This window comes from Lepidochelys kempii, chromosome 1 (genome assembly GCF_965140285.1).
Source record: "Lepidochelys kempii isolate rLepKem1 chromosome 1, rLepKem1.hap1, whole genome shotgun sequence".
NCBI lineage: Eukaryota > Metazoa > Chordata > Testudines > Cheloniidae > Lepidochelys > Lepidochelys kempii.
Window position 1 is genome coordinate 7,925,896 of NC_136380.1, and position 23,513 is coordinate 7,949,408.

General features: G+C 48.9%; 1 protein-coding gene across 1 annotated transcript; it reads right to left on the reverse strand.

Annotated features, from left to right (window-relative positions):
- Window positions 1-3,652: 3,652 nt before the first annotated feature.
- LOC140898610 (olfactory receptor 51E2) lies at window positions 3,653-4,591 on the reverse strand. The gene has a single exon (XM_073312705.1). It carries the CDS (start codon window positions 4,589-4,591, stop codon window positions 3,653-3,655), a length of 939 nt encoding a protein of 312 aa, XP_073168806.1.
- Between the last annotated feature and the right edge of the window lie 18,922 nt (window positions 4,592-23,513).

Here is a 23,513-nt window from a genome sequence, read left to right on the forward strand (position 1 = left end):
AGGCAGCTTCGCATCAAAGTAGTAGCAGTTGCAATGTCCATTGACTGAGTTTCTAATGCCTTGCCAAACCGCAATTGAGACAAGAAATTTGAAGTCAGTAATCTGATTTGCCAGGCTTTGCGTCTCGTGTCATATTCTGGCCTCAGGTTTACTCGACTGCACCAGTTCCATCTGAGCATTGTAAACCTCAGTCACTTGGTAACTCACTAGCCTTACACTCACTCTTCAAGTCTTAAAACACAAGTACACTTTCACAATTACACAATAAAACAAGGTTCACAATATTGCAGCTGGTCTCTCACTTCATTTCATTCTTATATCTCACTGACTGGCTGGCGACGCCCCATCCCTTATCTACATACGGGGGCCTGGCTGACAACATTCTAGGAGGTTCAAAGGAAATGTCGTTCTCAGAAAGTCTGGAAGGTTCCCTGAGATTCTACAAAGGTCCAGAACATTCTAGGAGGCTAGTGAAAAATGAACCCACATACAGAATGCCTGAAACATTTTACTTCAAACATTCTGTTTTCCCTTTCGTGGCTAACAACAAAAACAGCACCCTGAACCCAACACTCCCCCAAGGCCAGTACCCCAGGTGCTCTCCTGGGTCACCTGTCCCTAAATCCAGACCTGGACACGGTTACTTTGACTCGGGTCTGTGCACTGAAGTGTGGACACCAGAGCCCTAGGTTTGAGCACAGGTTAGAAAATACTTAATATAGGGGAGCTGCTCCAGCCCAGGATTCTCTAACACGGGTCAACTGACTCAAATCCCACTAACCCTGGGCTTACATGGCTGTGAAGACATACCCTAAAAGTCCAAGCTGCCCCTCCCCAGGTCTCTGAGTCCCCAAACATGGTGCCTCCTGCCTCTTGCAGTACGAGCTCAGAGTGGCAAGCCCCAGTTTCAGCTCTGTTGCCTGGTGCCCAGGCCTCTGGCCACCGTGCTGGTTTGGGCTCTTCCACTACATCTGGGCCGCTCTCCCAGTCCGGCTGTGAATATGCCCTGGCCAATCCCTTGGCGCCTGCACCCCCAACGTCAGGCTTGTCGGGGCCTCTTTCTTCCATCAGCAGCAACAGCAACATGTGTTCTCCATGAGCCACATGGTCCTTCTCTCCAGCCACTCCCCAATGACAGCTTATTGACCTTGAGCCAACTAGGTGCTCTTGGAACCAATACTGCTCTGGTGTGCCATTCCTCTCCTCTAATGGGAGGCAGGCTGACCAGACCTCTAGCCAATTTTGTTTTTTGAGTCCTGTGTGTGTCTCAGTTTCCCCGTGTGCTGCATTGTTACCCAGCCGGGGTGGGAAAGGACTGTTTGCACCCAGGGCAGTCTAAGGGCAGGTCTACACCTAAAATGAGGCATCAGTGGAGCTGCACCGATTCAGCTGTCCCACCTTAGTGCTTTAATGAAGATGCTCTTAAGCCAATGGGAGAGAGGTCTCCCAACAGTGTAGTTAAGCCATCTCCCTGAGAGGTGGTAGCTATGTCAGTGGGCGAAGCTCTCCCACCAACATAGGCTGTCTACGTGTGGGTTAGGTCGGTGTAACGGCATCGCTTAAGGCTGTAGATTTTTCACATCCTCACGTGACACAGTTACACGGAGATAGGTCTGTAGTGTAGACTGGACCTTAGAGACGTAGGTCTAGGAGTCTCCTAGCTGTCTGGGCCTTAGTCTCCATATCAATGGAGCATTCGGGACAACAGTGGCAAGTCCAATCAGCAAGCCATTGGCACCTAGCACCCCACGCCCCATGAGGAGATGGACTTCCCCACTGAACAACAATCCCTGGCCTGAGATCAAAGGACTGGAAGGGTGCGGGGGATAAGAGCTGGCTCCTAGAAGGAGCTGGGGATCTCACCTGGACTCTGACCAGGGCAGTCAGACTTGGAGACCAACAGAGCTTGAGCCAAAGGGTTACTACAGCTTGGCTGGGCTCTGAGCTGACCAGAATGAACTGTGCTTTAACCTTCAGTTCTCTCTGCTGCCATAAAGACTACCTATGCCATGTTCCAGTTAATGAATAAACCCGACTGGTTTGTGAACGCTGCTGCAGACGCTGGGCGAGGAGCCGTAATCCCTGAAGTGTGGGCGAGCCTCCATCGGGGGTCTGCTTCCGTCGGACTCACTGAACAGAGCTCATGGGGTGAAGCACGAGGGCAGAAAACCCAGAGGATCAGTTTAAGGAGATGGTGAAGCCATGTGGCTCACTCTGGAGGAAGAGCAAGACCCATAGGGGATCCGGCACACTGACGGGGCTCCTACCAGAGACTGTTCCAAAGCTTGGGGGGCTGCAGCGCTAATCCTGTGGATCCGCGACACCTGTTAGAGCTCGTTATTTCTGACATTTACGTCTGCATATAGCTATGTCTGAGACAAACACTACACATTCTGAGTAAAGAAAGGAGATAAAAAATTGACGAGTGTGAAAATGTAAATGTAGTTTCTCCTGTAAACATTGCCCTTTCAGATGCAGGGGAGTAATAGCCTCTGAGCCAGTCCCTCAGTGTCAGTGGAGTTACGCCAGTTTACACGAGCTCAGGCATCAAAGCATTTTCATCTCTGCTCTGCAGTGTGGCTTGAAAAAAGGGCAGTGTCAAGTTTCCCCACCAAAATACAACTGGAATGTACAAACATGCCCCCTGGAAAGTAATTCCAGGAGCGAAAAGGAGTGCTTTAGTCATACACCTGTCCTTCCTTTGCATGCATTTGGAAAAAACCAAACACGGCCATGAATAAGGTGCTTGAGAGTAGATGGCCTATTCCCACACATAGACTCTCTCACGTCTGCTCCCATTCAAGACTGTCAATCAGGTTACTCTGGGGGGAATTCTGCGCATCTGGGGAAATGCAGAATCCATCTGCCCCGCATCGTGCTGTATTTTCCCACCTAAAACGCATTCCGCCTCAGCAGTGCTGCAGTGCCGCCCGTTGCCCCCCAGAGGCCGCTGTGGCGCCAGAAGAGCCGGCTGCGCTCATGCCGGCTGGTCTAGTGCCACAGCGGCCTCTGGGGGCAAGAGGCGGCACTGCAGCACTTCTGAGGCGGAATGTCGTTTTATGTGGGACAATAGAAACGTCTGGGCCCCGTGCTGAGGGATTCCCTCAGGAGCAGGGTTCATCCCAGCACCCTGCCCGCAGAGCCAGGGTAGCACAGAGCGGGGCACCCAGGCCTGCTGCGGGGGGGAGGGTCCAGAATGGCTAGTGGAGGCGGGGGCCGACTGGAGCACGGGCTCAGGAGCGAGTGGAGTGACCGAGTTGTGGGGGAGGGAGAGCTCAGTGGTTTGAGCAGTGGCCTGCTAAACCCAGGGTTGTGAGTTCAATCCTTGAGGGAGCCATTTAGGGATCTGGGTCAAAAATTGGGGATTGGCCCTGCTTCGAGCAGGGGGTTGGACTAGATGACCTCCTGAGGTCCCTTCCAACCCCGATGTTCTATGATTCTAAGAGAAGACAGGTGGATCCAGAAGACAAAGTGGAGGCAAGTCTCTCAGTGGCTCCTTCATTAATTATCTTAAGTTATGGATTCCAAGGCCGGAAGGGACCATTGTGATCATCTAGTCTGACCTCCTGCGTAGCACAGGCCAGAGACCTGCCCCAGAATTATTTCCAGAACAGAGCTGTTAGAGAAACATCCCATCTTGATTTAAAAATGGTCAGTGATGGAGAATCCACCTCAGGATCCGTCTGCGTATCTGTTTGGTTCTTGCTCCATAGACAATGGGATTCAGCAGGGGCGGCATCAGGAGGTAGATGTCCCCCATGACAACCTGAACCAGTGGAGTGAGACCTTTCCCAAACCTGTGCACCACGGACAGTCCAATCAGTGGCATGTAGAAAGCCAGGACCACACAGAGGTGGGCCACGCAGGTGCTGAAAGCCTTGACACGCTCCTTCCTCAAGGACAGCTGCAAGACAGCCTTGATGATCATGAAGTAGGACAGGGCAATCAGCAGCGCGTCGAGGCCCATCACCAAGAGGATAGCAGTCAAGCCATAGACGACATTGGCTGTGATGCTGGTGCAGGCCAGGTTCATAACGTCCTGGTGCAAACAATAGGAGTGCGACAGGACGTTGGAGCCGCAGAACGACAGGCGAAGAATGAGCAAGGGCAAAGGGAGGAAGAACAGCATGCCCCTAGCCATAGCGGCCAGGCCTATCTTCGCCGTCATTGGATTGGTGAGGATGGTGGCGTGCCGCAGAGGGTGGCAGATGGCCATGTACCTATCCCAGGCCATGGCCAGCAAGACGGTGGACTCGACAGCGGACAGGGAGTGGATGAGGAACATCTGGAGCAGGCAGGCGCCGAAGCTGATTTCCCTCCAGTCAAACCACAGGTAGGAGAGCATTCTGGGCATGGTGCTGGTGGATAGCGCCAGGTCGACGGCAGCCAGCATACAGAGGAAGAAATACATGGGGGCATGGAGGCTCTGCTCCGTCTTTACAATGAACACCACTGCGCCGTTGCCTACAATGGCCACGAGGTACATGGAGCACAGAGGGAACGCCAGCCAGAAACGGGCAACTTCCAGACCGGGTGTGCCAGACAAGATGAAGGAGGAAGGACTGAAGTCAGTGTTGTTGGGAGAGGGCATGGTGTGCCGGCTGAAATCCAGTGACGCTATTCCATGTCGTCTCTCGGCTCTGCCAGGGACAGAGAAAGAGTACTGTAATGAAGCACGTCTAGTGATACTGCGTCTGAAGGGATTTCGGCAAGTAGGTGCCACTAACCCTGGGCGGCGAACGAACCCCTCCTTCGGAGAGGCTAGCCTGCCAGCATTGCCCCATCTGCCCCAGGACCCGCCCCCTGCTCAGCCAGAGGATCCCCGAGGACCCCCCAACCTGTGAGGCTGGAGGAGCCCCAAGGACTCTTCCCCACACCCTCTACAGCCATGCCTGCCGGCCCCCCGAGCGCTGGCCCCAGTGCCGGGCTGAACTGCCGCCCCCACCCCCCCAGTGCCACCCAGGCCACTGGCCCCCAGGCTGGCCCAAGCACCACCCCAGGCTGCCTCTGGCCACCTGTGGGCCTGAGCTCCAGGCAACCGGCTTGAGCTGAGTGAGCCCCTGCCGGCTTCAGGGTAGAGGGGGAGTGAGGGCAGGGCCTCGGGGCAGAACACGGGCAGAACCAGGGCCTGGGTCAGGGGAGGCTTTGCCTGCCCTGGCCTTTGACACCCGCTGCCCACGCCATGAACAAGAAATTTGCTTCCCAGTTCTGGTCAGCGCAGCAGGCCCAGGGCTTCCACCCTGAGCCCCTAGCCCCTCCCTTCAGGGACCCACCACAGGAGTTCGCGCCACTCCACTGCGGCCTCCCTTCCCCATCACTGCCTGCGCCAATCACCCTCTGCTGACCTCTTGCAGCCCTTAATAGGCCCAGGTGCAGCCCAGCCCCTTTCCATCGGCTGGATTGGGCTCACCTGCTCTGACCCGGGGAGCTGGCCCAGGTCTGCTCACAGGGACCAGGGAGAGGCCTGACTTTTGGGCCCTTTGCTCCCTGAGTGAAAAGGAGCAGGGAGGTTGTAGCCCCACCTAATGTAATGGACGCCCCAAAGGGGTCAGGGGTAGGTAGCCCCATGGAGAGGGCTGCAGGGGGAAAAAGCCCATGCAGTGCCCATTGCAGAATGTTTCAATTGCTTCTCTGGCTTGGATGCCCCGGGGGACTTTCCGTTTGCCTTTGTCCTGCATCTCCAGCCACTGCCGTCATGCTGAGATTTTAAGGGGCATGTATGTAATCTGTAGCACCTGCTCCGAGCATCTGAAGACCATTAGGAATGCTGCTTGGCTGCAGGATAATATTACTTTTACTCCCTGTACCGGTGTGATGAAACGGGAATTTTCTGCAATATTTTTATGACCCCTATGTGTGCCTCAGTTTACCCTATATGTTGCATTGTTGCCAAGTTCGGGGGGAAAGGGATTAAGCTCAGGGAAGCCTAAGAGACATGGGGATGAATGTCACCCCGTTGTGTGAGCCAGGATGGGTCACTGCAGAGGATGTGAGGGAGATTCTCACACCTGAGCCATTCTTTTTGGGTGACAAATCTGAGGAACTGTTCTAGGTTGAGGTGTCTATAGAGAAGGTTTTGAAATAAATTGATAAATTAAACAGTAGTAAGTTATCAGGACCAGATGGTATCACCCAAGAGTTCTGAACTAACTCAAATATGAAATTGCAGAACTACTAACTGTGGTCTGTAACCTATCACTTAAATCAGCCACTGTACCAGATGACTGCAGGACAGCTAATGTGACGCCAATTTTTAAAAAAGGCTCCAGGGGTGATCCCGGCAATTACAGACCAGTAAGCCTCACTTCAGTACCAGGCAAATTGGTTGAAACTATAGTAAAGGACAGAATTATCCAACACATAGATGAACATGATTTGCTGGGGAAGAGTCAACATGGTTTTTGTAAATGGAAATCATGCCTCAAAAATCTATTAGAATTCTTTGAGGGGGTCAACAGGCATGTGGACAAGGGAGATTCAGTGGATATAGTGTATTTAGATTTTCAGAAAGCCTTTGACAAGGTCCCACACCAAAGACTCTTAAGCAAAATAAGCAGTCATGGGATTAGAAGGAAGGTCCTCTCATGGATTAGCAACAGGTTAAAAGACAGGAAACAAAGGGTAGGAATAAATGGTCAGTTTTCAGAATGGAGAGAGGTCAATAGTGGTGTCCCACAGGGGTCTGTACTGGGACCAGTCCTATTCAACATATTCATAAAAGATCTGGAAAAAGGGTTAAACAGTGAAGTGGCAAAATTTGCATACAAGACAAAATTATTCAAGATAATTAAGTCCAAAGCAGACTGTGAGGAGCTACAAAGGGGAATCTCATAAAACTGGGACACTGGGCAACAAAATGGCAGATGAAATTTAATGTTGATAAGTGCAAAATAATGCCCACTGGAAAACATCATCCCAACTATACATATACAATGATGGGGTCAAATTAGCTGTTACCAGTCAAGAAAGAGATCTTGGAGTCGTTGTGGATAGTTCTCTGAAAACATCCACTCCATGGGCAGCGGCAGTCAAAAAAGCAAACAGAATGCTGGGAATCATTAAGAAAGGGATTGATAATGTGAAGGAAAATTCAATAGGCCTCAGACTTTGGTCAAGCCTGTCTAGGTCTTAGACAACGGTCAAGCTTGTTTCTGTGTATAAGGGGCAGGAGGGAAGGCAAAATGAAAAGTTTTAAGCAGAACAATTTGTAACAGACAGGCACGTTAAAGTGTAACCACAACAGTAGTGTTAGAAAGGATGTTAAACCAAAAGAGAAACACCTGTGAATAACAGGAAAAAGCTTGTTTTCCTATACCCCAAATAAGGAAGCTTGTTTTGATAGATTCCTAAAAAGGCAAAATATCGATGTGAAAGTACGTGTAACTGGTTGTGGTTTTGAGCGATATAAGCGCCTGTATTTCTGTATTCGGCAGAGCAGCCCTGCCTGTCTCTCCTTGCAATGCGCATTGCTTGAAATAAAGGGCCTCAGGCTGGTTCTGATCCAAACACAACACGTGGACATTTTTTCCCACCACAATAATAAGACAGAAAATATCATATTGCCTCCATATAAATCCAAGTGTGACGGGGTGCACTTAGCACTCCAGCGCCTCCTTGTGGCCAATACGGGAATTAGCTTGGGTAGCCAGTACGCCCTGCTCTGGTCGTGCTCTGCCCATCACCTCTTCTGCTCCTGGACCCACGTCCCTCCAAGGGCTCTGATGTCCTCTTCAGTGACAGCCTTCCGGCTGTGCCACACTAGGTGCTCCCCCCTTCCGGGGGTCGTCTCTTTAGTCCCTGTCCAGCCACTTCTCTCTGTGGTGACCACACTCTCCTGTTTAGCCACTTCCCCAGTGATGAGTGGGGGGGACCCAGGCCCGCCCACTATGCCGGGTCCCAGCCCATCAACCCAGTAGAAGACTGCTGCTTCTGGCACTCCCTCCGACTCTTCAGCAGGTTTTCCTGGGCCACTTCCCCATGGCCCCAGCATCCTCTTGGCCCTTGCCTGAGGGCCTCAGCCTGCAGATCCCTGCAGCCTGCCAGGAGCTGCCTTTAGCCCCCTGGGTCTCTGCCTGCAGCACTGCTCTGTCCAGGGTGTTTGCTGCAATTAGCCTGCAAGGCAGCCAGTCTCCTCCCTCCTCGAGTTCTAGGGAGTGACTGAAGCTGCTCTGCTCCCCTTCTTATATGGGCCAGCCCGGCCCTGATTGGCTGCTCCTCGCAGCCCCTCTCTGATTGGCTGCCTCCTGTGCAGCCTCCCAAGGGCTCTAGTAACGCCTTAGAGCCCAGTGTGGGGCAGGAGCCCCACACACCATGGTATGCTCACACCTTGAAAGGGGTCTAAATTAGCTATTAATACTCAAGAACAAGATCTTGTAGTCATTGTTGATAGTTCTCTGAAAACACAGGAAAGGGATAACTAATAAGAGAAAATATCATAATGCTACTATATAAATCCATGGTACGCCCTCACCTTGAATACTGAATGCAGTTCTGGTTGTCCCATCTCAAAAGAGATATCTATGAGAATTGGAAAAGGTACAGAAAAGGGCAACAAAAATTATTAGGGATATTGAACAGCTTCAATAAGAGGAGAGATTTAAAAGGTTTATAACAACTTGACTGGTGTGGAGCTTCATCCGAGCTTCATCTGGGCCCTGGTCTCCCCCAGATTTGGTGGCGTTCCCATCTGCAGTTTCAATTCAGGCCCATCGCTAATGAAAACGGACTGAGCACCGGTGGCTCTATGGAGCTGATCCAAGGCTCGCTGCTGTCAATTGGAGGCATTCCATTGTCCCCTCCATGGGCTTTGGATCAGAGCTAAACCATGATCATTATTTCACTCAAGGTCGGGCTTTCCTGTGAATGCCAGAGAGGCCTCAGCTCACTTCCGAGCTCCATTGGACATAGGCCTTGAGACAGACACACCCTCATTCCATCTTCTCTCTTATCTATTTTTTAAACACTCTGACGTTCCGAGCATGCCACATCCCTGGATCAGCCTTTCACTTGCCACAATCTCTAGCAACAGGTTCCCACTTTGTATTAACGCTCCTTTTGCAAATACATTACGGAGGGTTCATGAATGATTAACGGATGTTTTGATAAATGATTGGCCAATTGTTATAGAGTCTGATGGGTTAATTTGTTGTTTGTAACTACGGCTTAAAGCCTTTTATGATACCTTCTACCGATGTGCTTATAATAACCTATAACACATACTACTTGAGTGTGTAACATTACACTAGCTATTAATCATTTACTAACCCGTTTTAAGTGGGAGCGTAATATACAGTTGGCCAAAAATCTACTGCTGAACATTTCAATAAACCACTTGCATTAATGATTAGGTAAAAGGGACAAGCCTCCTGAATTATTAATAGCAACTAACAGAATCAGTCAGTTTCGCCTTCTAATCATTTTAATGTAACCCTTCTGCCCATCAGAGTTGGCAGCAACAAGGGCCAGGTTCAGTATCTAGGGGTTCCATTCCAGTAACACAATGAAAAACCGGCTCGACCCCCACCCAGTGACCTGGGACAAATATATACCACCCCCGCTGGGCGCCTCCAAGAGGCAATACTTCCCCTCTCGCAAGCACAGAGTCTGAGTGTAGCAAAAGTCTTTTAATAGCAGAGAGAAACAATGTGGCATTATGTTGGGGAAACACCACCAACAGGATTCATAACACAATCCATGAGCAAAAAACTCACCCCAAGCAAATTGGGGCGAATCCTTTCCCTTTGGCTCTTGAGTCTAGCAACCCAAAATCACCCAAAGTCCCAAAAGTCCAACGACCCAAAAGTCTCTGTCCCTGGTCAGGGCAGCCCCAGAGTTCGAAAGTTTATCTGCAGAGTTTTACCTCCTGTCAAGGTTCCTTCCCCACTCTGAACTCTAGGGTACAGATGTGGGGACCTGCATGAAAACTCCCAAGCTTACTTTTACCAGCTTAGGTTAAAACTTCCCCAAGGTACAAACTATTTTACCCTTCCCTTAGACTTCCACTGCCATCACCAAACGTTTATCTGGGTTTATTGGGAAAGTGTTGTTTGGAAACATCTTTCCCCCCAAAATCCTCCCAACCCTTGCACCCCACTTTCTGGGGAAGGTTTGGTAAAAATCCTCACCAATTTGCATAGGTGACCACAGACCCAAACCCTTGGATCTTAGAACAATGAAAAAAGCATTCAGTTCTTGAAAAGAAACATTTTAATAGAAGAAACAATAAAAAGAATCACCTCTGTAAAAACAGGATGGTGAATACTTTACAGGGTAATTAGATTCAAAACATAGAGAATCCCTCTAGGCAAAACCTTGAGTTACAAAAAAGACACACAGACAGGAATAGTCATTCTATTCAGCACAGCTATTTTCTCAGCCATTTAAAAAAATCATAATCTAACACTTACCTAGCTAGATTACTTACTAAATTCTAAGACTCCATTCCTGTTCTGTCCCCAGCTAAAGCAACACACAGACAGACACAGACCCTTTGCTTTTCTCCCTCCTCCCAGCTTTTGAAAGTATCTTGTCTCCTCAGTGGTCATTTTGGTCAGGTGCCAGCGGGGTTACCTTTAGCTTCTTAACCCTTTACAGGTGAGAGGATTTTTCCTCTGGCCAGGAGGGATTTTAAAGGGGTTTACCCTTCCCTTTATATTTATGACATGCCCCACAAATCACAGCTAGGGTGAAACGCTGGCTGGGATTTCTTCCTGGAGCTCTAGGAAAAAACAGAGTTAATAAAACACATGCACCTCTAAATATACTACCAAGTATATAAAGACTAACAATATTTTCCACGTCTCAAGGACGACTTTATCCAGTTGATTCTGGGAAACTTTCACAGGAGAGTGCATCAGCCACTTTATTAGAAGCTCCTGAGATGTGTTGGATGTTGAAATCAAAATCTTGGAGAGCTAAACTGCTCGAAAAAGTTTTTTGTTATTTCCCATGGCGGTATGAAGCCACTGTAGCACAGCATGGTCGGTTTGCAGGTGGAAACACCGTCCCCAAACATAGGGGCATAGCTTTTCCAGAGCATAGACAATGGCATAACATTCTTTTTCACTGACTGACCAGTTGCTTTCCCTCTCAGATAGCTTCTTGCTGAGAAACACTACAGGGTGGAATTCTTGATCTGGTCCTTCCTGCTTTAAAACTGCTCCCACACCACGCTCGGACGCATCTGTGGTTACTAGGAACGCTTTGTCAAAGTCTGGGGCCCTTAGTAAGGGTCAGACATGAATGTCACTTTAAGCTGGTTAAAGGCCTTCTGACACTCTTCGGTCCACTGAACGGCATTTGGCTGTTTCTTTTTGGTTAGGTCTGTCAGTGGGGCGGCAATTTGGCTGTATTGTGGAACAAATCACCTGTAATAACTGGCCAAGCCTAAGAAGGATTGAACCTGTTTCTTTGACCTTGGGACAGGCCACTTTTGGATAGCATCCACTTTGGCCTGTAGGAGGTTGATAGTTCCTTGACCCACCTGGTGTCCAAGGTAAATCACTCTGTTATAGGCTTATTTGACACTTCTTAGCCTTAACAGTTAGTCCTGCCTCCCTTATGCGCTCCAAGACTTTTTGTAGATGTTCCAGGTGTTCTGCCCAGGAATCCGAAAATATGGCCACATCATCAAGGTAGGCGACTGCATATTCTCTTAACCCCGCTATGAAACCATCGACAAGTCTTTGGAAGGTGGCGGGTGCATTCCGCAGCCCGAAAGGGAGTACATTAAATTCATACAGCCCAACATGTGTGGTGAAGGCTTACCTTTCCTTGGCGGATTCATCTAGCGGTACCTGCCAGTAACCCTTGGTTAAGTCCAAGGTAGAGATGAACTGGACCCATCCCAGTTTCTCTAATAGTTCATCTGTGCATGGCATTGGATAGTTGTCTGGGCGAGTTACAGCATTTAGCTTACGGTAGTCCACGCAAAAACGTATTTCCCCATCTGGTTTGGGAACTAGAACCACTGGAGATGCCCATGCACTGCCAGAGGGGCAGATTACACCCATCTGTAACATATCCTGGATCTCCCGTTCTAGAGCAGTTTTAGCTTGAGGAGACACCCGGTAAGGTTGGACCCTAATTGGGTGAGCATTACCTGTGTCAATGGAGTGGTATGCCCATTCAGTCAGTCCTGGGGTGGCTGAGAACGTCGGCGTGTAGCTAGTGCACACCTCCTTGATCTGCTGTCGCTGCATACGCCCAAGGGTCATGGAGAGGTTTACCTCTTCCACGTCACCCGCACTTTTCCCTTCATAGTAGACACCTTCAGGCCACTCAGCGTCATCTCCTCTCTGGACTGTAAACTGACAAAACTTTAATTCTCTGGAATAAAAGGGCTTTAGAGAATTAATATGGTACACCTTAGGCTTTCGGTTTGAGGTGGGGAATGCTATGAGATAATTAACAGCTCCCAGGCGCTCTTGGACCGTGAATGGCCCTTCCCACGATGCTTCCATTTTATGGGGCTGGAGCACCTTTAAGACCATGACCTGGCCTCCTACTTTGAAGGAAAGGAGTACTTAGAAACTTAAGCTGTAGCTCACGAAAGCTTATGCTCAAATAAATTGGTTAGTCACTAAGATGCCACAAGTACTCCTTTTCTTTTTGCGAATACAGACTAACAAGGCTCTTACTCTGAAACCTACTTTGAAGGAACGCTCTCTGGCATGTTTATCATACCAGACTTTTTGCTCTTTTTGAGCATCCTGTAGGTTTTCTTTAGCAAGGGCTAGAGAGAGGTTTGGAGGGTGTTTTGCAGGTTGGTTAAAAAGTCTAGAATGTTAGTTCCTGGAGAAGGTGTAAATCCCTCCTATTGCTGCTTCACCAACTGTAATGGCCCCTTAACCTCACGGCCGTATACAAGTTCAAATGGGGAAAATCCTAAACTGGGATGTGGTACAGTTCTGTAGGCAAAGAGCAACTGCTGCAACACTAGGTCTCAATCACTGGAGTGCTCATTTACGAATTTACGTATCATGGCCCCCAAAGTTCCATTAAACTTCTCCACCATGCCATTTGTTTGATGGTGGTAAGGAGTGGCAACCAAGTGATTTACCCCATGAGCTTTCCAGAGGTTTTCCATAGTTCCTACCAGGAAATTAGTCCCTGCATCTGTGAGGATGTCGGAGGGCCAACCTACCCTGGCAAAAATGTCTGCTAGTGCCTGGCACACACTTTTAGCCCTGGTGTTGCTTAGAGCTACTGCTTCCAGCCTTCGGGTGGCAAAATCCATGAAAGTCAGTATGTACTGCTTTCCTCTGGGTGTCTTTTTTGGAAAAGGACCCAGAATATCCACAGCTACTCGCTGAAGTGGAACTTCAATGATGGGGAGTGGCTGGAGAGGGGCTTTGACCTGGTCTTGGGGTTTTCCCACTCTTTGGCACACCTCACAACACCGGACATAGGTAGAAACATCCTTGCCCATTCCCTCCCAGTGGAATGACCCCCCAAAACGGTCTTTGGTCCTGTTCACCCCAGCATGGCCACTAGGATGATCATGGGCTAAGCTCAAGAGCTTGGTCCGGTATTGAGTTGGAACTACCAACTGTCTCTGAGGATGCCAGTCTTCCTGGTGTCCACCAGAAACAGTTTCCTTGTATAAAAGTCCTCTTTCTACAACAAACCTGGATCGATTAGAAGAGCTGAGAGACAGTGGGTTGCTCCATGCCACCGTCCAAACTCTCTGGAGGCTTTCATCGGCTTTCTGTTCGGTCTGGAACTGTTCCCTGATGCTGGAGACATCAGTTCCTCATTGGATTGTGGACCTATGCTCGGTCCCTCTGGAAGCGATGTAGGGGATGGGACTGTTTCCATTGACTGTGAACCGCTCTCCGCTGGGAAACTATGTTGGGGTTCAGGCTCCGGCTGAGCCTCTTGTGTAGGGTTATGGGCTGCTGTTGGTTCAGGTTCAGTGTTGGCGTTGCAAGAACTGGATTCAGTGCTGGCAATGGGTCTGGTGCTGGTTCTGGTTCTAGGACTGGTTCCGTCTGGGTCTCTGGGACTGGATCCACTACTGCTGTTGCAGACATTGGCCTGGGGTCCAGGTCCATCACCTCTGACCGGGTCCTGATAGAAGTTTCTGGAACAGAGCTAGGCCTCAAGGTTGGTTTAGCCTGGCTGCAGGTGACCATTCCCACCCTCTTGGTCCGCTTCACATGATTGGCCAAGTCTTCCCCCAACAGCATGGGGATGGGATAATCATCATAGACTGCAAAAGTCCACGTTCCTGACCAGCCCTTGTACTGGACAGGCAACTTGGCTGTAGGCAAATTGAAAGAGTTGGACTTGAAGGGTTGAATCGTCACTTGGATCTCTGGGTTGACTAAATTGGGGTCCACTAAGGAAGCATGGGTAGCTGACACTTGTGCTCTGCTGTCCCTCCATGCGGTGACCTTCTTCCCGCCCACACTCACAGTTTCCCTCCACGTCAAGGGTATCTGGGAGGTATCTGGGCCTGAGGACCTCTGGTGTGATTCCGGTGCAATGAACTGTAATCTGTTGAGGTTCTTGGGGCAGTTGGCCTTTACATGCCCCAGCTCGTTACATTTAAAACATCGTCCAGCTGACAGGTCACTGGGGCGAGGTGGGTTGCTGGAGAATGGGGTGGCGGAACGATAAGCTGTTTGGTGGGTTCCTTGGGTGGTAGTTGGGGCTTTGGGTGGCCCCTGTTAGTAGGGGGTGGTCTGAGGTTGTCCCTTCTGGTATCCGCTCCAACTGCAACCAGTTTTTTTTTCCTTTCTGCCACTTCCACCCATTTGGCTCCAATCTCCCCTGCCTCGATTACAGTTTTGGGCTTCCCATCTAGGATGTACCTTTCTATTTCCTCAGGAACACTCTCTAAGAATTGTTCCATTTGCATTAGGAAGGGCAAATCTACTGGAGATTCAACACTTGCTCCTGATATCCAGGTATCCCAATGTTTCACAATGTGGTAGGCATGTCGGGTAAATGACACGTCTGGTTTCCACCTTCGGGCTCTGAATCACCGATGGGAATGCTTGGGTGTTAGCCCCATTCTGACTCTCGCCTTGGTTTTAAACAGTTCATACTGGTTCATTTGTGCCTTAGGCATTTCAGCTGCCACCTCAGCTAAGGGTCCACTGAGCTGCAGCCTCAGCTCTACCATGTATTGGTCTGTAGGGATGCTGTACCCAAGGCAGGCCCTTTCGAAGTTTTCTAAGAAGGCCTCAGTATTCTCGCCTGCCTTGTAGGTGGGGAACTTTCTGGGATGGAAAGTTGTACCTGGAGAAGGATTGCTAGGGTGTGTTGGTATATTCTGCTGAGCCCTTGCCTTCTCCATCTCCAGTGCATGCTTCCTCTCTTTTTCCTTCTCCTCTAGTTCTTTGGCCCTTGCCTCCATTTCTTTTTCCCTGACCGCATGTACATCCATCTCCATCCGCATGAGTTCTATCTTTCTTTCATATTTCTTTTGTTTTTCCTCAGCCTCAAATCTGGCTAATTCCAGCTTTTGTTGAACCATTGAGTCTGTCATCCTAACCTCTCTGTTTTTAACTAACTTTACACCCGAGAGTTAGAAAGAAAGAAACAAACAAACAAAAATAAAACTTGGCTTGTAAAATTTTGTTGTGCTGAATATGATACCTATATTCTCTGATAGTGATTGGCAGCCTACAGAAAAATAAAAAAAAAACCCAAAACCCTAATACCTTTGTCTGCAGACAAATAGGCAGAAAACCCCCGTAGTTACTTTTAGGGGAAAAAAAACTTCAGGTCTGTGAAGACTTGTGAATTTCCCTGCAGGAGGTTAACTATTCTGCCTTCAGGCAGAGAAAACCTGCAATTCACAAAAGATAATCCCCTTTTGTCTCTGCTCTGGCCCCAAAGCAAAGCAAAAAGCCTCCAACTATTCCCAATTGGAAATCTGCTTTCTAGCAGCCCCAAAGCAAAAAAAAAATATTTCCTTTTAAAATCTGTGTTTCTGGTTCAAAAAATCTCAAATTGATCTCAAAATGATTTCAAGTTGATCCCACCGCTCTGCCACCATGTCAAGGTTCCTTCCCCACTCTGAACTCTAGGGTACAGATGTGGGGACCTGCATGAAAACCCCCCAAGCTTACTTTTACCAGCTTAGGTTAAAACTTCCCCAAGGTACAAATTATTTTACCCTTCCCTTGGACTTCCACTGCCACCACCAAACGTTTATCTGGGTTTATTGGGAAAGCGTTGTTTGGAAACGTCTTTCCCCCCAAAATCCTCCCAACCCTTGCACCCCACTTCCTGGGGAAGGTTTGGTAAAAATCCTCACCAATTTGCATAGGTGACCACAGACCCAAGCCTTTGGATCTTAGAACAATGAAAAAAGCATTCAGTTCTTGAAAAGAAACATTTTAATAGAAGAAACAGTAAAAAGAGTCACCTCTGTAAAATCAGGATGGTAAATACCTTACAGGGTAATTAGATTCAAAACATAGAGAATCCCTCAAGACAAAACCTTAAGTTACAAAAAGACAGACAGACAGAAATAGTCATTCTATTCAGCACAACTTATTTTCTCAGCCATTTCAAGAAATCATAATCTAACGCATATCTAGCTAGGTTACTTACTAAGTTCTAAGACTCCATTCCTGTTCTGTCCCCGGCAAAAGCATCACCCAGACAGACACAGACCCTTTGTTTTTCTCCCTCCTCCCAGCTTTTGAAAGTATCTTGTCTCCTTATTGGTCATTTTGGTAAGGTGCCAGCGAGGTTACCTTTAGCTTCTTTACCCTTTACAGGTGAGAGGATTTTTCCTCTGGCCAGGAGGGATTTTAAAGGGGTTTACCCTTCCCTTTATGTTTATGACACCTCCCAACCTGGATGGAGATGGGGGGAGGGTTAAAGGGCACCTTACGTGGTCCAAAGCTGATTGCCCCACCTCTCCATGGGGCTCCGCTCTGCCAGCCACCCCCATGAGCTGCTCCAGGTATTCGACAAACTGCGCTGCTCTACCAGCCTCTCTGCTCTGCTCACCATCCCACAAACTGCTCCACAATATATCTTCAGGCTCCCCCACTACTTAACACAACACGCAGTGATTTCAGCTCTTAGTCAGTTCAGCTCTTTTGTGATTTCAGCTTGTAGTAGGGGAGCCTCAGTGCTGGTGCACCATTAGCCCAAAGCGAATTCAGCTCAGCAGCCTGTAACTGGACTCCTAATGGAATCAAAATTAGCTCTGATATTCCACAGTGGACAGAGAAGAAAGTGCAATTAGCATGTAAGACCCTCACCAGGGGGCCATGCCACCAAGTATTAATACCTGTCCCCAACCTCTCTTCCTTCACAGAGTTTTGGAACCCATGTCCCTTGCTAGCGAGTGCTACTTAGTTGATGGCGAGTCCCTCCATCACAACAAAAGGCCAAGTACAGTTCCACTGTCTTTGATTCCCATAATCAGGGTAATAACAATTTATTCTTCCTGCCCCAATAACAGAGACACTGGGCATCCCACAGCAGCCAAAGTGACCATTTGGGCAGCTATGGCCTCATTCTAGGTGGGGTGGGTGTGCCTATGCAAATGAGATCAGCCCCTGAAGTTCTTTTCCACAACTTGCTACACCTCACGACCAGATGTCAGGGTGGAGCTCATCCTGACTCTGCTTACATTAAAATACAAGTAGGGTGTCATCACATTGTGAGACTCCTGTTGGACAAGTAGCCCCATCCTTTTAAAACACTGTAACACAGGGTGACTGGCAGAGAAACAGGCAAAATGAGCAGGGGATCTTTTCCTAGCTGTAGTTCACTCCGGTTCTTTGTACCTAGAGCGACCATCTAGAAAGTGTGAAAATTTGGGGGGGGGGACAGACAGAGGGGTTATAGGCGCCTATATAAAAAAAAGCCCCGAATATCGTGACTGCCCCTATAAAATCAGGACATCTGGCGACCCTATTTGGACCATGTATATGCAGGGCAAGATTTTCAACTGTGACAAGTAATTTTAGGGACCCAAATTGGGACAGGTTAAAAGGGCTTAATTTTCTGATCGTGGGCGCTGAGCACGGTTTAAAAATCAAGTCTTGCTTAGGCATAGCCATAACAGAGACTCAGAATGGGTCCCTGTCTTTCAAAGCAATCACTTTTGTATTTCTAACTTGAGTCTTCCAACCAAAAGCCTCAGGAATCAACGGCATCAAGGGCAAAGCACATGCAAGCAGCACAAACCCAGACTTTGGCAAAGTGTGGTTTGATCCCTGCAGCCGGATGATTGCTACAAGCAGCAGCCCGAATTCTCTTGCAAGCAGTGACCCTGACCTTCTAATTATGGAACCAGGCTCAGACGAAGCCTCTGACTCACCAGAATGAAACAAGCAAGGAGGATTTCTTCACCATCCAAGAAAAGCCACGCACAGCTCTCGCCTGCCCGCCTGCATCACCTAAGACTTGTCAGGGAGGGCGGCTTATATTATGCCTTCTGGAAAGCCCACTGGGGTCACAGCATTAGCACTGAGGCCTCTCAAATGACTTCTAAACAGAAATGGGTGCTCAAGGCAACTGCCGGCCAGTCACTTTATATTAACCCTTCTTTGTCCTGACTCCTGGGTCAGCTCTTCGGCTACTATAAACGGGGAGAGCTGACCATCTGGTCCGGTATCGATATGTCCTGGCCAATTTGTGACTGGACTGCAGAAACGTCTGCTCCGTCCAGCAGGGAAAGAGTTAATTCCCTGCTCACCCGCCCTACCTCCCATCCAGAAGCAGGCGGTGGAAAGCTGGTAGATCCCCTAGGGGCTCTTGATTGACCACCAGGAGGCCAAGGAATTAGGTGCGATTAGCTTTGACAAAACTGCCTGTTGGTGAGAGAGAGATGGAGAGCCTTGAGTGATCAGGGAGATTGAAGTATTCTCCTACTGGTTTTTGAATGTTATAATTCTTGACATCTGATTTGTGTCCATTTATTCTTTTGCACAGAGACTGTCCGGTTTGGCCAATGTACATGGCACAGGGGCATTGCTGGCACATGATGGCACAAATCACATTGGTAGATATGTAGGTGAATGAGCCCCTGATGGCTGTGGCTGATTTGGTTAGGTCTTATGATGGTGTCCCTTGAACAGATATGTGGACAGAGTTGGCAACAGGGTTTGTTGCAAGGATAGTTTCCAGGCTTAGTGTTTTTATTGTACAGAACTGGAATTAATTTGCACCCACCCAGTAAGCTGGTGCACCTCACAGGCAACCCCCGCACCGGAAAAAAGGAAGGCCTCAGGAGCCACCAGTGGTGGGCAGAGGGACACACTGGTGCCAGGCCAGGCTGTTACCTATGTTGGTCCAAATCACAACATTGGCCAGGTGGAAACAGAGTGGCACGCCCCAACCCCAGTCCCTGGGGGGCAGCAGGGCTGAGACTCTGGAGGCCCAACAGCCATGGATCAGGGGATGCGGGGGCTCGGAGCAGGAAAAGTCATGAACCCTCCAGCCACCTGGGAACCACCTCCTCTCGGGGCCGGCCCCTTCTCCTCCCCCACCCCCGGCAGCTCCACTTTGCCCTCTGCCACCCACCGGAGATGCTGTACTCCCCCGGCCATCGCCGGACACCACCCCACCAGCAGGGGGCTGGGGCCGGCTCCTGGCACAGGACTCCTCATCACTGTCTGCTTCCCAGTTGTACATGGAGGTGCCAGGTGCCTTGAGACTGGGAGGGAGCCTGTCCAGGGTGGGGGCTGTGACTCCATCTGTTCAGTGGGATGGCTGAACCTTTGCAGTTTGAGGCGCAGCACCCCCATCGTCCTCCAAACTCCACCCATGCCCCCCTTGCACTATGGGGAAAGGGCGTCAGTTGGGGGTGGGGAGCCACGGCGGAGCTTTGTCATGGAGGGCCGAGCAACCGTTTCTCTTTATGCTACCCCACAGGGTGACAGAAAACAGAAGTTTTCCAGGGAAAATGGGCCATAGGATCTCTGCAGTGATATCTCTGGGTGGTGATTCAAACTATCTGGAACTGTTGATCAATTATATCGTTTCACCACACTTTGGTTCATTATTTTGTTATGAAATATACTCAAGAGCACAAATAGCCAATGTCAGTCGGGTTTATTAATATGGTGCAGGGAAAAGGTCGATACGATACCAATCTCCAAAGAGCCGTCCCGTGCAGCGATACGGCATTCACCTTACCCTGACGGTGCCCTCCCACAGTTCCTAAATGCATACTAGTATCTATGTGGTGCCCATAATACATATTATTAATGTGATATATATCTATATGCTGTACAGTATATATTAGGCAACAGGAACAAAGTTGATAGCAAAGCAAACCAAGACTTTTTCCTGAGTATTTTATTGATCTACACACACACACACAGAGTACTCACACACACACACAGAGAGTACTCTGTTTCATTTATTTATTGTCAGTATCAGAAAGTGGACTCTGAATACTTTGTGCCTGAGGTTAGCTGTCCGTTCACTCTCTGCCCTGGTTCTTGCCACGCAGACGGAAAGCAGAAGACCAGAAGTCCGAAGCGCAGGCATGTTTATCCAAGCAAACACGTCCATAGCTTTACACGCCAGCAGAGTCTGTTCCCCAGTGCTCTGTTCCCAGCTGTCACACCGCAAAGTGTTTACTCCACGTCCCCCTTCCCAGCTTTGATGCCACAGAGCCTTGCCTCTGTCCCTGTTCCTCATCTTCATCCCACCCCTTTTGTACCGCATGGGAGGGGGAAGGAGTGAGGTTGTGTTCTGGCCAAGGCCAGGCCTTTCTTCGGTTTTTAGTGTTTCTTATGCCTCCCTCACCTCCGCCCCACAACCTCTCTTGCCCATCCTAACTGGTTGCTTGACCTTGCCTTGAGATAAGGAGTTGAGGCCGTCTTTAAGTGTGTGCTCTGATATGACATTCCCACCATGCCCAGTAACAATTTAGCTGAATCCGTTATCTTTTCCCATTGTACTAAAAGCCCCATCTGGTGGGGAATGCAACACACAGTGTCTTTCTTCATTGTTCTTCACACATATTAGTATAAGATATAAGAGTATCAAAAAGTCAACACCAAAATTCTATCTCAGGCTGACAAACAAGCCTAAATGCTAACATCTGAGATCACTCCGGTGAGGATTTGGGGAATTTTGAAGTCCACTTTCAGGCAGATCCAGCCTTCCTCACGCCCCTCTCTCGACCTAGTGCATTGTGCTGCTGTGCGGTAGGGTTAAACAACTGGGGACAGACTCTCAAATGTTCAGACACCACAACTAAGGCCAGATCTCACCTAGAAAAGTTGGTACCCAGCACCTTCCATGGTGGCACATTTGAGACAGAAAAGCCCAGCACTCAGCACTTCTTCTGGGGCCAAAATGGCTCCTGGTGTGTTGCTCCATCTCAGAGCTGACTGAACTTCAGGGGCAGATACAGCATTTGTTCCTGCAGCATGGACGTCCTTGGCCGTGGCTGGGTGTGTCACTAGAAGGGCCACAGTGAACATTGAGCAGAAGGGGATGGAGATCCAGGGGTGCAGAGCTTCCAGTCCTGGGATGCCTGTCAGGAAGAACACTGATGGATCAGAGCCTGTGCCGTTAGGAGCTGACAGGTTGCCCTGCAGGACCATCCTCTGCAAGTTTCACAACAACGTCTGTCCTGTCAATAAAACATATCAGATGGGATGAACAGATACTGTACACGTATGAGATGCCACACTCCACTCTGGCTCACGGGGTGCAACTCCTTTGGGAATGGATGACAAGGTCTGGAGCTGATAGAAACATTGCTTGGGTGGTAAATATCGAGGAGCTCAGATTAACGAAAGCCTGGATCCAGGGGTGTAAGGACAAAGTGATAAGATATCAGCTACTGCAGGGCTCTTGAACCTGGCAGGCAAAGGCAAAACAAGTGCTAGTGGCTGGAAGTTGAAGCCTTCAGAGTGCAAACTGTGAATAAGATGCAACTGTGCTACTGGAACTAAGATGGAATTAACCAGTTCAAGAGAACCGTCACAGGCTTAGTAACTTCCCCGGGGCTCAGGGTCTTTCTGTAGAGATTGGATGTTCTCAGAGAGATGTAGTAGATTCACCACAAGTTACTGGGCTGCTTGCAGGAATCATCCGGTGGATTCTTTGGCCTGTGATATTCATAGATTCATAGATATTAAAGTCAGAAGGGACCATTATGATCATCTAGTCTGACCTCCTGCACAACGCAGGCCACAGAATCTCAGCCACCCCCTCCTGCTCTCACCTACGTCTGAGCTATTGAAGTCCTCAAATCATGGTTTAAAGACTTCAAGGAGCAGAGAATGCTCCAGCAAGTGAGCCTTGCCCCATGCTACCGAGGAAGGCGAAAAACCTCCAGGGCCTCTTCCAATCTGCCCTGGAGGAAAATTCCTTCCCGACCCCAAATATGGCGATCAGCTAAACCCTGAGCATATGGGCAAGATTCAACAGCCAGATACCCAGGAAAGAATTCTCTGTCGTAACTCAGATCCCACCCCATCTAACATCCCATCACAGGCCATTGGGCCTGTCATAAATATAAAGGGAAGGGTAAACCCCTTTAAAATCCCTCCTAGCCAGGGGAAAGCTCCTCTCACCTGTAAAGGGTTAAGAACCTAAAGGTAACCTCGCTGGCACCTGACCAAAATGACCAATGAGGAGACAAGATACTTTCAAAAGCTGGCAGGAGGGAGAGAAACAAAGGGTCTCTGTCTGTCTATATGCTGCTTTTGTCGGGGACAGAACAGGAATGGAGTCTTAGAACTTTTAGTAAGTAATCTAGCTAGGTATGCGTTAGATTATGATTTCTTTAAATGGCTGAGAAAAGAATTGTGCTGAATAGAATAACTATTTCTGTCTGTGTATCTTTTTTGTAACTTAAGGTTTTGCCTAGAGGGAATCTCTATGTTTTGAATCTAATTACCCTGTAAGGTATCTACCATCCTGATTTTACAGAGGGGATTTCTTTACTTCTATTTACTCCTATTTCTATTAAAAGTCTTCTTGTAAGAAAACTGAATGCTTTTTCATTGTTCTCAGATCCAAGGGTTTGGGTCTGTGGTCACCTATGCAAATTGGTGAGGCTTTTTATCCAACATTTCCCAGGAAAGGCGGGGTGCAAGTGTTGGGAGGATTGTTCATTGTTCTTAAGATCCAAGGGTCTGGGTCTGTAGTCACCTAGGCAAATTGGTGAGGCTTTTTACCAAACCTTGTCCAGGAAGTGGGGTGCAAGGTTTTGGGAAGTATTTTGCGGGGAAAGACGTGTCCAAACAGCTCTTCCCCAGTAACCAGTATTAGTTTGGTGGTGGTAGCAGCCAATCCAAGGACAAAGGGTGGAATATTTTGTACCTTGGGGGAGTTTTGACCTAAGCTGGTAAAGATAAGCTTAGGAGGTTTTTCATGCAGGTCCCCACATCTGTACCCTAGAGTTCAGAGTGGGGGAGGAACCTTGACAAGGCCTATTTACCATGAATATTGAAAGATCAATTAATTGCCAAAACCATGGCAATGGTTATCCCATCATACCATCTCCTCCATAAACTTACCGAGTTTCATCTTAAAGCCAAATAGGTCTTTTGCCCCCACTGCTT

What these genes read in the sequence shown, in the direction of transcription:
- LOC140898610 (XM_073312705.1), bottom strand. Translation starts at nt 4,591, where the DNA reads ATGCCCTCTCCCAACAACACTGACTTCAGTCCTTCCTCCTTCATCTTG.